This window comes from Gavialis gangeticus, unplaced genomic scaffold, assembly GCF_001723915.1.
Source record: "Gavialis gangeticus isolate Ggan-Ray unplaced genomic scaffold, GavGan_comp1, whole genome shotgun sequence".
In the NCBI taxonomy this organism is placed as follows: Eukaryota; Metazoa; Chordata; order Crocodylia; family Gavialidae; genus Gavialis; species Gavialis gangeticus.
The window spans coordinates 96,307,728-96,321,005 of NW_017729022.1; the positions used below are offsets into that span (position 1 = coordinate 96,307,728).

At 38.7% G+C, this 13,278-nt stretch overlaps 1 protein-coding gene across 12 annotated transcripts in view; it reads left to right on the forward strand.

Annotated features, from left to right (window-relative positions):
• C2CD5 (C2 calcium dependent domain containing 5) overlaps positions 1-13,278 on the forward strand; it is a 126,092-nt gene that overhangs the window by 74,278 nt on the left and 38,536 nt on the right. For 5 of the 12 annotated variants that reach the window (XM_019515660.1, XM_019515650.1, XM_019515649.1 and 2 more), the window contains exons 10-13: positions 1,342-1,456; positions 5,054-5,242; positions 7,055-7,246; positions 10,265-10,451. In XM_019515660.1, the coding sequence (XP_019371205.1) occupies positions 1,342-1,456; positions 5,054-5,242; positions 7,055-7,246; positions 10,265-10,451 (683 nt within the window). The remainder of the gene's footprint in view (positions 1-1,341; positions 1,457-5,053; positions 5,243-7,054; positions 7,247-10,264; positions 10,452-13,278) is intronic. The other 7 variants (XM_019515656.1, XM_019515661.1, XM_019515654.1 and 4 more) reach the window with 3 other exon arrangements.

Here is a 13,278-nt window from a genome sequence, read left to right on the forward strand (position 1 = left end):
CCAGATTTTGCCTGTCTCCATGCAACTGCTGGCGGGGAAGAGAAGGAAAAGCAGTAGCCATCTTACAGAATCTCATTGCTTCTGTTCTGGGTAGAAATGTCAGTCTCCCTAGTTAAGGTGGGAATGCTAATTTTGGAAGGCTAATTTTGGGGGGAAACATGTTTCTGTGTTTATGCAAGTAAATATGGCATTTGTGTATGATGTCTATGTATACGCCATACTACGCTTAAAAGTATGTCTTAACAGTTCGAAATATGCCTTAGTTTTCTTAATTAGCATTTTAAATCCTGGTCTTCCAAGGTCTGCCCAAAATTCTGTTGATTTCAGTGGAATTTTATGACCATGAGGGCCCACCTACACAAATTCCTTTGTAGCATCTGGTTGCCTTGGGTTTTTTTAAATCCTATTTTATTTGCCAATATCATTTAAATAATTTTTATTTATATATGCTGCAGCTGACCACTTTTGAAAAAACAGAGTAGTGTTTCAAACTCACTACACTATTTAGTTTGTGAAGAATGTGCCAAATTAGTGTTTTAAATTTTGTAGAGATGTATATGTAAGTATGTTATTTTGCTATTTAAAAGAAGTGGGTAAAAGCATTTTACTAGCATTACTGAATTTATGCATTTGTAATATTTGTAGAAGTATATTGTGTTGTATTTTTTAATGGTTTTGCTTTATGTTAAGCAATAAATTTAATTTGGTGAATAACGCACTTCTAAAAACTATTATCACATTTTTGATGATATTGGAATTGAAGGGAAAAGTGATAATGAGTAGAAATAGACATCACTTTATTTAATACTTTTTAAAATTTAGTAGCCTAACACTTAAAATGATTTGAATTCACACTTTTGCTTTGGTTTGAAAATGGGATGAGGTAAACTGTCAAAGTTGTAACATACTTCTTAACACAAAAATGTAGTTAACAGGAGAAAAAAGCTATTACTGGAAGATTTCACAGCAGCTTAAAATGAGTGATACTCAATCTTCATTGTTTTATGCAAATGAGGTACAATCCTCAGGCTTTTGGCTGCCCAACAGCATGACCCTCAAGTGGATAAAATTTTGGAACAACAGCAAGAACACAAGTAATTTGACAAAACCTGTTTAACTGGTGATTGATAAGGAACTAAATAAACCAGCTATGATGACTTTTGATCAATAACCAAAATATAAATCTAAGTAAATAAAGAAATAATTTCAAAATGTGAGGGAATACAACAGAAATTTGAAAATTAAAACAACCACTTAATAGAGTGTGTCTGTTATACTTTAATAACATGCTGCTCGACGGTAGCTACAGCCTAGTCAACTGATTTATACTTTGTCTTTCAGATGAACCAGAGACACGAGATGCGTGGTGGGCAGAAATCAGACAAGAGATAAAATCCCATGCCAAGGCATTGGGTTGTCATGCTGTAGTGGGCTACAGTGAATCAACTAGCATTTGGTAAATCACAATGATGATTTGATTTTCCTTATGCCATAAAATAATTCCAGCTTCAGTGGATTAAAAATGGTAAAAGAACTCTAAATAAGTGGATGTTGGTACTATAGCATACTATCCTTGGAGAGTTTGATAAGCTTTTTTAGGATTCACAGTTTAGGTATATAGCTGTGATATTTCTTGCTTTTCAAAATGAACTCAGCAACTATTGTAATTATTCTTTATGCTAACAGACTTCGCCTGTACAAGTTTGCTTTTAGCACTATTAACTGGTTTACTTTAAAATTCACTAAACCTTATCTGCTGGAATTCTTACAGAGTTTATAAAAATACATTTTATAGTGCAACTGTCCTTGTTAATGAATGACTGGCAGTTAAATACTACTAAAGTAGTAAGCTTGAAGACATGGAAGCAGGAGTTGAGCTCGCATCCTGCCTTTCTAGAGCATGGTACTGTAATGTTCCTGTTATAGATCTGCTGGGAAAGTGGTTGCCTTAACTTCTACTTTCCAGTGCTACACAGAAAAAGTAGAGGCAACATTTTGGACAAAATTTTCCCCTCCTTTGCCACTATAAATGGTTTTTTTCTCACGAAGTGTGGTAGTGGCTCTGTCTAACATTACCCAAAAGAGCAAAGATATAAGGCCTTTCAGGAGTTGAATTTCCAGAAGAAATAAGTTCCCCTGTTCTGGTGCCAACATCTGCTGGAGTTTAGGGACCAAAAATGGAGGAGTGCTATCCACCCTAAAAGATAACCGCTTACAGCCAGCTCACCTAGAAGGCAAAAAACTTGTAACTTATCCAACAAAATATCACTCTTCTTCTCAATTTAAATGCTTGACTAGAACCTTCGGAAGAGAATATTACGAAATCTTCCATCTGTCCAGTTTTCCTAGCCTAAAGCAGTTCATGTTTCCAATTCCAGGAAACAGCCTGTACAGAATTCTTAATGTGGACAAAATACCAAGATATCCAAATATAATTTATCAAGGAGCAAGTGGAAGATGCTCTCGCTTTCCTTCAGAGAGAAATATATAATTGGTATCAAACTGATACTTTTGAAAGAGAGCAAATCATCAGACATGTGAACCTTATAGGTTGAGGAACCTACATAAATTCTATAGGCATTTAAAAATTAATTACTCTTGTGTCTGAGCTTGCCTCACCATCCTACTTCAAGAACACTGTTGGTAATACTAATTCAGACAATATTGCAGCAGTATCCTCTATAAACAAAAGGAACTGGAATAGAGCATTGATTGAATTGGTCCAAATGATGTTCAGTGTGACATACGGATGATGATCTGTGTGAAAGGGTCTCTGTGTAGGAACTGATTAATCCAAAGAAACGAAGGGCAAGTGAATTCTTGATGTGGGGGGTTTAAATCAGCAAGTTAGGAAGCCAGGCTGATGTAAAAGATGGAGGTGTTCACCTACTGAGAAGAATTGTACCAGGAGTTTGATTTTTATATCACTAAGCAAGAGCATAAAAGATGCTTTAATAAGAAGCTTTCTTGTCTTGATAGTTTTCAGTGAAAAAAAATTGATCACTGGAAAGGAAGTTTTAGGGTAAACACAGCATTTTTTTTTTACCTGTTCTAGTCAATATTATTACAGTTTGTTTTCTTCTTAAGTATCCTAAATACGGACGTATGCCTTCATCATCTTTCAGTTATTTGTAATATTTGACACCCTCTCTCCTCTTCCCTCCCCACCCCCACATTTGTTCATGTAGCAGGGTTTGTGATAAATCAGTGTTCTGACATTAGCTTCAGTCACCTTGGTCTATTGTTTTTTCCAGTGTGCAGTTGTAGGATGGTTTTACAAAATCTGAGATTGCCTGCTTGATTCATCTTTCTCCTTCTCAGCTCTTATGTTGACTTTCCAAATAACTTGTCTCAGTCATATTTATAGTTATTATCTCTGGACAAAGAATATTCTCCATAAGGGATTTGTTGTGTGTTTTATATGGATACAGTGGTTCCTAGACTTTCCTATGGGTGCTCCATAGTTCTCAGGAATTAATCCTATCCGCTTGATCCCTCCCTAGTGACCTGAAAGAAAAAGTAGTGGCATGTGGGAAGATTATGCCCTTAAAGAACCAGACCAGACAGGAAATCAGTCTCTGTTTACAGTTACTCTGATAAGCTACAAAAGAAACAAGACAATCAAGGCTTACTTCACAACATGGGTAAAAGAATCCATTGCTGAAATATGGAAAATGACCAGAAATGGTCTCTCCAAAACCATCAAAACAGACATAACCAGATTCATTGCCATATCATATGGAAGAAACAAATATGAATTTTCACAAATTTCACCTTCCTTCTGTTTCAATACAGCCTCTGGAAATAAAGTCCTCCTTTCTGTAGCAGAGTAAGGGAACTAGAAAAACAACCTCAACAGTCTGTGTTATGTTTATTTTTTTCTAAGCTTATTCCATAGCTATTTTGTTCTTACGTGGATGTTCTTACAGTCTATCCCACCCTTATTTTTAAGTGATTTTCTGTTTTTCACCCCTGCTTGGGATTTTGGAATCTTTTTTCTGCTTTGCAGCAAATTAGCTTTTCATAAATAACATAACAAACAGTCTAGAATCACATTTTTGACATAATATTATTTATTTTATTTTAGAATTTGACTGGAGGGTACAAAATATATTTAGTCATTCATTTCATAGTGTGTTTTATATTTTCATTAGCTGGTAGAATATTTTGTTCAGAGAATGTTTTAATGGTGGAATAATTCAGTACAGTCATGATTCTGTGCCTTAAAGAGATTAAAGCCTTGTTTATAATACTGGTGTGCTGGACATAATAATTAGGAAAGGAAATTACATGTAAAAGGATAAATTTCTCATTTGAAGTAATGGAGAACAGCACTGTTTCTCTTTATCATGCATGGCTTATTGTTTTTAAATCTGTAACATTACAGAAACTATAAATGTAGTGTGATCACTACCTTAACTTGTGCAAACTTTTTTAAACCAAGAATGTAATTAGTTAACTAAATTATATGTGAATTTATACTTGCCATTCTAATTTAAAATGTTGCTTATATTTTATTGCTTTTTATCCTAAGTTACTAAGATGCAACTTTGTCAGTATTGTTTTGTAAGTTCATTTTATTAGGCATGTTATAAAATGATAAGGTTTTCAACTTCCACCTTATATTATTGTAAACAATTTGCTGTAATTTGTAAAATACAAAAGATTCAAGATTTCACAAATAAGGTTATGGCAAGCTACTGCTGAGTTTGCTTTTTGGTGGTTTCAGTAAAAAGTTATGGGAGCCAGGGATTCCTGTCTCTTCACTTCCTCTACAGAGTCTCTGTAGTTTTGGGCAAGTCTCATTAATCTCTCTGCATCCAGCTCTCTATCTATATAAAAAGGGCAAAACACCAAACAGGAGTATTTGTGAAGATTTATTTGTTGATCTGCTAGTCATCGTTGTTACTAGTATCATAAATATTCAGGGATTAGCAATTTTATTGAATTCAGTGCGACTTTTGCATAGGCCTTTTAATTTCTAGTAGTTTTATATAAAAGGAGCTTAACACCCAGTAACAGGAATTCACTTTGTAATTCTTTTCTTTTATAGTGAAGAGGTCTGTATTTTGTCTGCATCTGGCACGGCAGCTGTACTGAACCCTAGGTTTCTCCAGGATGGCACCATGGAAGGCTGTTTGGATCAAAGGTTGTCATGGCAGCCTGGCTTCTTTTCCATAGGGTCAGAGAAGGGAGAGGTTGATTTTTTTCCTCAGAGCCAAGATAGTTCTTCTCTATTAGGGTAGGTTACAGTGTTACAGTGCAGGATGCGGGACCAACCACTTTACTGATTTTTCACTAACAACAACAACAACAGAAGTAATGGAATTCTGCACCAAATTAAATATTCTGTTTTTATTTCTAACAGCCTGAGTAAGGTAACACGTTTGACTACTAACCACAGAATTATAACTCGTTTTTTTCTTTGACACTCTTCAGGTATCTTTCTCACCTTAGCATAGAACCCTACAAAAATTGACTGTCAAATAATAACTTAAGCTAAATTTTGGTGCAGATATAGTATTTGAACTACTGCATTGTGTTCAGTAGCTGTGTAGTAAATCAAATATGGTTTATATGCAATATAAAAACGAATAAGTTGGATCACTACAGAAGATATTTCTATAAACTGACATTTATAACTGTCTTAAAGCTTAAAGGAAAAGACTAAATTTACTAGTTATTATGATTTTTTTCCCCCCTCTATAGCAAAAAAAAAAAAAAAATTTTGTAAAATAATTAGTTCGTAGAGTAGCAATTTATATTGTCTTTTTTTATTGTTAATAGTACTTTTCCTGTATGTTCATTTGGATAATAGACCTACAGGATCCGTGCAGCCCAAATCATATGTTATAGCACAAAGGTGCCTCATTTCTCTATGAAGCATTGTATCTTAGCATTTTGCCTATGATTATTCTTATTAGCATGTGATTATCTCTTCTGAAGATACACTTTTTGATCAGTTATTTAAAGATGTAGTCAAAATACAAGATATTTTAGTTTGTATTTTTCTGTCCCATAAGAACATTTAATAAACTCTCACCATGGGAAAGAATACTTCTGTGACATCTAAAGAAAGTCACATCCCTTATATAAAGAAAAATGGTCCCATGTACAAATCTTACTTAAATCTTTAAAATCTGACTCAGAAATTTTAAAGCAAAATAATGCTGTACAGGACAAAATAAATATACCATGTTGCCTTATACAGTAGTTAAAAAAAATCATAATTTGATCAGACTGCATAGTCTTTGTATTTGCAACAGTTATTCCAAGATATTTTTAATTGTTTCAAATCTGAGTGACTAGCAAGTTTGGTTTAATACTGTAGTTTGGTAAATTCTCTGGGTCTTTTGGTTTACAGTGGCAAACTGTATTATGCTGCTTTCCAGTGAAAATAGCTGTCATATTTAATCCATTGATTAACCTTTGTATAGTTTATTCAAACATAGTCTTGTAGGAGATGCTTCATACTGTATTTGATATGCATTTATACACAGAAGTTTGCCATAAATATGTTGCAGTAACCATGAAACATAGATCCTACAGTAATTGAAGTAGTATGTTAAACTAATATAAACCACTGGCAATTTTATGCATTTGTTTCTTGATCTCTGACTAAATGAAGGTTGAAGCATAGGCATTATAACAGGGGCGGGCAATTATTTTGAGTAGAGGGCTGCTTACTGAGTTTTGGCAAGCCATCGAGGGCCACGTAACAGGCAGCCCAGGGCAGATAAATATTAATTTTCTAATTTTTTTAGGGGCCCTGCAGGCCGGATAGAGTGGCCTGGCAGGCACCCCTGGGCCGCATTTTGCCACTCCCCCCCCGCACTATAAATACCATTTTAGTAAGTAGCTTGTGACAATTTTATTCTGTACACTGATATAATTATATGAACATTGTCACATAGCTGGAATAGAGAAGAATTGTACTGATATGGATGGCTTAAATAGGTCTGTGTGTATAGGATAAATTTATATATGTGAACACATATGCTCTTGTTAAATTGATGCACACATTTTAAATATATTTTTCATGATGTACTTCTAGGATTGAAGAAACTTCACCTGCAGGTTGTGGATTTTGCCACATACCTTATGATGAACTGAACATGCCATTTCCTGCTCACCTCACATACTGTTACAATTGTCGAAAGCAAAAGGTTCCTGATGTTCTGTTCACAACAATAGATTTGCCTGTAGAGGCAATGGTTATTGGGAAAGGATGTCTTATTCAAGCCAGGTATCAATCAGAATATTCATTTTCTGACTACTGTGGTAGATTTTCTTCTTTCTGTGGTTGAACAAAATTACAGGTTTTATGTTATGTTCAGTTATTTGAAGTAACCAATAGCTAGCTGGCAACTTTGTAATTATACTATTTTTGTTCTTGATGAACAGCAGTTAACTTTGATCTCATTTTACATTGTCTCTATTATTTTGTACTTCCTACTAAAATTACTGTTTTTGCCTACATGGTTGTGGAGGGCAAAGATTTGAAAATGAAAATAAGGAGTTATGCTCTGGTTAAATTAAGTCAAAATAATGAACCAGTAGAATGAGAAACACAGCTTGGCATGTGGTAGAAAAGTAGAAGTCCCATAATCATACTGGGTGCATCTACACAAGACATTTACTGAGGAGCTGACTAATTAGCTCCACAATAAAATGTCACTATCTACATGCGCGGTGCTATTAGGCTGCAGTAAACTAATTAATGCTGCTGTAGAATAGTACTGCCTAACACAAGTACTATCCTATGGTAGTATTACTTAGTGTGCTGCAGTGCAGCTGTAAACAGGGACTTGAACTGGCTGGGGCACAAGGGTGCTACAGTGCAGGGCTGCGTTGAACACCCTCTTGCCCCAGCCAGCCCCTCCACAGCACGCTGACCCAGGTTGGAGCAGCCCCAGCCTGCCAAGCTGATTCCTGCAGCCCCCTGCCAACAAGGGCTGCTCTGTCCCAGCTCAATTTTCTGCAGTTCCAGGTGCATGTGTAAAGGCTGCACCCAGGAGCAATAAACTCTGGCACGAACTGTGCTAGAGTTTATTGTGTTGTATTAATATGCACATGTATACATGCCCACTAAGATCTTAACCAAAATTTCCCTTTTAAATGCAGACCTCAGGTGGGATAGTACAGCCACAGAGAAAAAAATTTCTATTAGATTTTTTTTTCTTTGTCATTTTATCTTTATGAATTCAGAAACATATTCAGAATATATGTTTAAAGAGAATCCTACATGCACTGTTAAGTATCATGGGTTATTCTTTACAAATAAACCATGATACTGTACTAATATTTATAAATACAATTGTAGTTTCTTTCTTTTAAATATTTTTAAAAATACTAATGGTGGGGGGAATATTTTGCTACTTGCTAGAAATACAGCAGTGTTGCTTAGTCAGTCAGCTTGGGTCAGGAGTAGGCAAAATACAGCCCACAAGCCAGATCTGGCCCACCAAGGGATTTTTGTCCACCAGCCCATGGCAGTCCAGTCCAAGAAGCCTGGGCTGTGAACTGGTCCTGCCACACCCAGGTGTGAAGTTGGGCTGGGACTGTACAGCAACCAGACTGTATTTCCTGACAGCCCCAGTGGTTGCAGTGACTCCTTCTGGCTGCTACTGGCACCAGACCCAGCCTCACTGCCCAGACACCCTGGTCTGTTCATCCTATACCCACTGCTAGGGGTGGGACCCCCAAGGGCAGGGTGCTTGGCTGGGATGGGGCCTCAGGCAGGTGGGGAGTGGCATCCTGGGGGCTGGGGAGACTCCAGGATCTTGTAGTGGTGACAGCCTGGGCAGAACCTCAATTTGCTCCCTGCGTGCCACTGCAACAGGTGCAAGTTCTGTGGGCAGGGGCGTGCTGGGAGTGGATCACGGCTCTGTCCCGATCTGGACCCTTGCTGTTGCTGCCCCAAGAACCCTGATGCAGCTCCCCCCAAACCTGTGGTCCCATCCCATTTGCCTAGACTTGCACTCTAACAGCATGGCTCCCAACTGGTCTCCATGAAGACCCTGAAATCGTGGGACGGTGACAACGCGAGGCCAGGGACGTGCAGGGAACAGATCGTGGCCTGGCCCTGGCTCTGGCCCTGCACTTTCTCCATCCTGCAGTCCCAAGAACTCTATGGAGACCATCTGGGAGCTGTGTGGGATGGGGCCACAGCTGGGCAGGAAGCTGCATCCAGGGCCAGGGCAGAGCTGCGATCTGTTCCTTCCCTGCTCCTGCCTATGGAACTGGCCCCTGTCTGGGGTGTTTAGGCAACGAATCCTGGCTCTGCCTCGGCCCTGCACTGTCACAGTCCCATGACCCCTTCCTGTGAGCCTTACCCTCCTGTCCCACTCCCAAACACTGCTCCTTACCCACCTGTGGCCTCATAGGGAGCCCACAACAGCTCAGCAAAACTTGCTGTGTGGCCCACAGGCCCAAATTCCCACCCCTGGCTTAGGTGGTAGTACATCTGAGAGTGAAGGGCAGATTCAGTGTTTTTAGATTTGCATGAATTTAATTATGGTATTGTAATTTTGCGTTTTAAATATGAGCAGTTGCTTTCCTTTTTTTGCTTTGTTATTCTGACTTGGATTGGATATGCCAACCCTCTTGATTGGCATACCTGTGGAGCATCTCTTGAAAGTAATTGATTTGTTGTGAGATGATCCAGGAAGGACTGCTTTAGTTACGTTATAGCAAGTAACTGCTTCTGTAAAGCACAGTTAGCTTGCTTACATTAAATGCCAGGATCTACTGTCTGCCTCTCATGCTTATTTATGATTCTGTATTAATGGCCTTAAAAGATGTGGCTAAAGGAAGTAGAAGTCATGGAGAACAGGTTTCCTTCTTGGATTTTCCTCTGCCTTCTGCGATCTTGGATAAGTCATTTTACTCTATCTGTGCCTTGGCTTATTGAACTGAAGTACAGCAGCACTTCCTACTTCTGAATTCATTAACATTCATGAATTTTATAATGGAAGGTGTTTAAACAAGAAATCCAAGGTACAGTCATGGCTAATTTTAGCAACATTTTACTGGCAAATATTTATTATAAGCCAAGACCGATCAATTTAATGCTGTGCTGACTGATGCTTAGGAAGGTGCTATGCTTAAAATATAAAATCTATTTTTTTCATTCTAAAAAAGAACTTGAATGTGTTTTCAGTTGTTAAAAATGTAAAGTCTCATTGCTTTTTGTTTTTAACCATTAATAAGCCTACGTATTCAAGTCCTGGGTAATTCCATGTATCTGCCTTTCCATCAACAGGTTATGTCGCCTGAAAAAGAAAGCTCAAGCAGAAGCCAATGCAACAGTTATCAGCAATCTGTTGCCATTTATGGAATATGAAGTACACACCCAGCTAATGAACAAACTTAAATTGAGGGGAATGAATGCCCTTTTTGGACTGAGGATTCAGATCTCAGTGGGTGAAAATATGCTGGTGGGCTTGGCAGTAAGTGTTGCTTTGTGTGCCTATTTTGAGATTCTCTCATTGTATTACAGACTGTTCTTACAATTTCACAAAAACTTTTATAATGGTGGAAAGCATTTAGAAATTAGTATAGAAGTAATAATGATAGAAAAATCTGAACAGGCTGACCTTGATTGCCACAGGAGACTGGACTCTTTTGAACCTAAATTAGGAGACAAATATCAAAGAGAAAAGAGAATTCCCCAAAATAACTTAATTGGCATATACTTCATAAAAATGATCATATTCTCTTAAGGTTGCTATTAAAATACATCTCTACTCTCAAACTGCATTTTGCTTGTATGCCAGATGGGTTTTGTCCCCTCTGGGTCAGTGACAAGAAGACCCATCACCTTTCCTCCTGCTCAGAATATTGGTGGCTGCTAGTATCTTTAATTGTCATTTTCCATCAAATTACTTTGAAGGACCTATATTGTTATTTTTACTGGTTTAACTGTGTGCAACAGTTACACCTTATTTTTCAGCAGCTTCAAACTCCATTGGAGTTTGTTCCACAGTATCAAATTATTATTTTTTTCTTACTAGTTTAAAATAAAATTTAAGTTTTGGAAAATTTATCAAGGAGACTAGATAGTTATAAACCATTCAGTCACAGGTATCTTCAATTTCTGTCTGTGCGGGCTTGGAATAGCCATGTAAGAGCCTGTCTCTCCCAAGGCATCTCAGTAATTAGATAGGTCCTGGGTGCAGTCTACAGGCTAGCTGTCCATGGTTTTCTACCATGGCTTGATAGACAAGTGCACTGTAAAAACTGACCGTGATAACCTCAAAGGTTGTCTTGAAATTGTGAGAGTGACTTAATTCCACTGTGTGGCTAGAGACTACATCATTATGCACTTCTAAATATAAATATGCTGATAAGTCGCAACTCTGTCACTGCCACTTTCATGTGTCATGATGTTTAGGACACATTGGGGAATCCTGTATTTGACACCAGTGGATATTCAGAATATTATAGTCTGGTGCTGGAAATACAAATTGAGGCATGAGTTGAGGATCAACCTTAACTGAGACTTGTCTTTGAACTTCTGGTGCAAGAAGCAACCTCTGTGATCTGTCAGTGTCGATATCCCTGACTTTAAGAGGAATGTGGATAACCTGGAGAGGGTTCAGAGAAGGGCCACTCCGTATGGTTAAGGGCTTGCAGGCCAATCCCTACGAGGAGAGACTAAGGCACCTGGACCTCTTCAGCTTCCGCAAGAGAAGGTTGAGAGACAACATTGTGGCTGCCTATAAATTCATCAAGGGGTGCAGAAGGGAATTGGTGAGGCTCTACTCGCCAAGGCGCCCCTGGGGGTCACAAGAAATAATGGCCATAAGCTATTAGAGAGCAGATTTGGACTGGACATTAGGAGGACTTCACAGTTACAGTGGCCAAGGTCTGGAATGAGCTCCCAAGGGAGGTGGTGCTCTCCCCTACCCTGGGCGTCTTCAAGAGGAGGTTGGATGGGCATCTGGCTGGGGTCATCTGAACCCAGCACTCTTTCCTGTCTATGCAGGAGGTCAGACTTGATAATCTATTGAGGTCCCTTCCGACCCTAACATCTATGAATCTATGACTTGACAGTACATTAAGCTAGTGGTGCTCAACTTCCTGGCCCCACACACCAGATGAGTGACACAGGGCCTGTCCATGAGCTAGATCTGACCCATGCACCAAGATTTGACCTGCATGCTCAGATTAAGCCTTATACTGCCTTGACCGGCCACTACATGCTAGGATTGGGCCAGTGGTCTATTCCAGGATCAGACCACACGTTGCCCTCTGCCCAGTTCCATTTGCGAGGATGAAGTTTGCATGCTGCTTCTGCCTGCCTCACGCAAAAGGATTGGGGCCCTGCTCTGTCTCTATCTTACCCCACGTGCTGGGGTTAGGCCCTGCACGGCCTTGTATGCCCAATCTCATGTGCAGGGTCACAGCCTGTGGAGCTCCCCATGGGTGACCCAGTGCTGGGGACCATATCTGATTCATGGACTGGGGGTTGACCACCCCTACATTAGATTGATTTCTCTTTCTGACCTCTTCTCTTATTTTGCTTCAGCTGCAGCACAGATGTAGGTACTGAATTGCACTGTAAAGGTTCTGAGTCTGGAAACTAGTGCTCCAAATGTGTCTTGTGTTTTGGTACTGATGCCTTGTCCCCCCTCATGATTGTTTTTGTATCCCCCATTTTATTTTCTATGGTAATGTTAAGTATAGTAACATGTATGCCAGTAGTTATTGTACAGATGTCCAAAACATAGATCTTGTTTATCAGAATTAATGTTAAGATTGGAGAAAGCTTTTTATTTTAGTATTTAGAGTCTGAAGTTCTCTCTTCAGACATGTTCCAAACTTCCATCAGGACTGAAGAGTGAACTTCAAATTCTCTGTTCTCCTAAATGAAAAGTGCATATTAAAATATGGAAATTCTTCTTCAAGTATCTGTCTCCATGGATCCTACAGTAGGTGAGTCTGTGCCTTCTGCAAGTTGGCTCAAAATCTTGTGAGCCTTGGTAATTAAATCTATGCACATATTCTGCAGTTCCTCGTGCTCGTGTGCAAAGTCAGGAAGGTACACTTGGGGGAGTTGTTCACACTACTGCCAGCATGTCATTTCTTAGTCATCAGGGTTTAAAACTTGTTTAAATACTGTAATGGACTGGTGTTATGTTCCTGATCAGCAGATACAATAGAAGGCTTTATAGTCTTTGGGAAGGATTTAAATGTTTTGCCTGCTGTTCCTTCTCTTGCAAGCAGAAATTTAGATCAGGAGTTCAGATCATTTGAAGGTCACATCTCATCTCA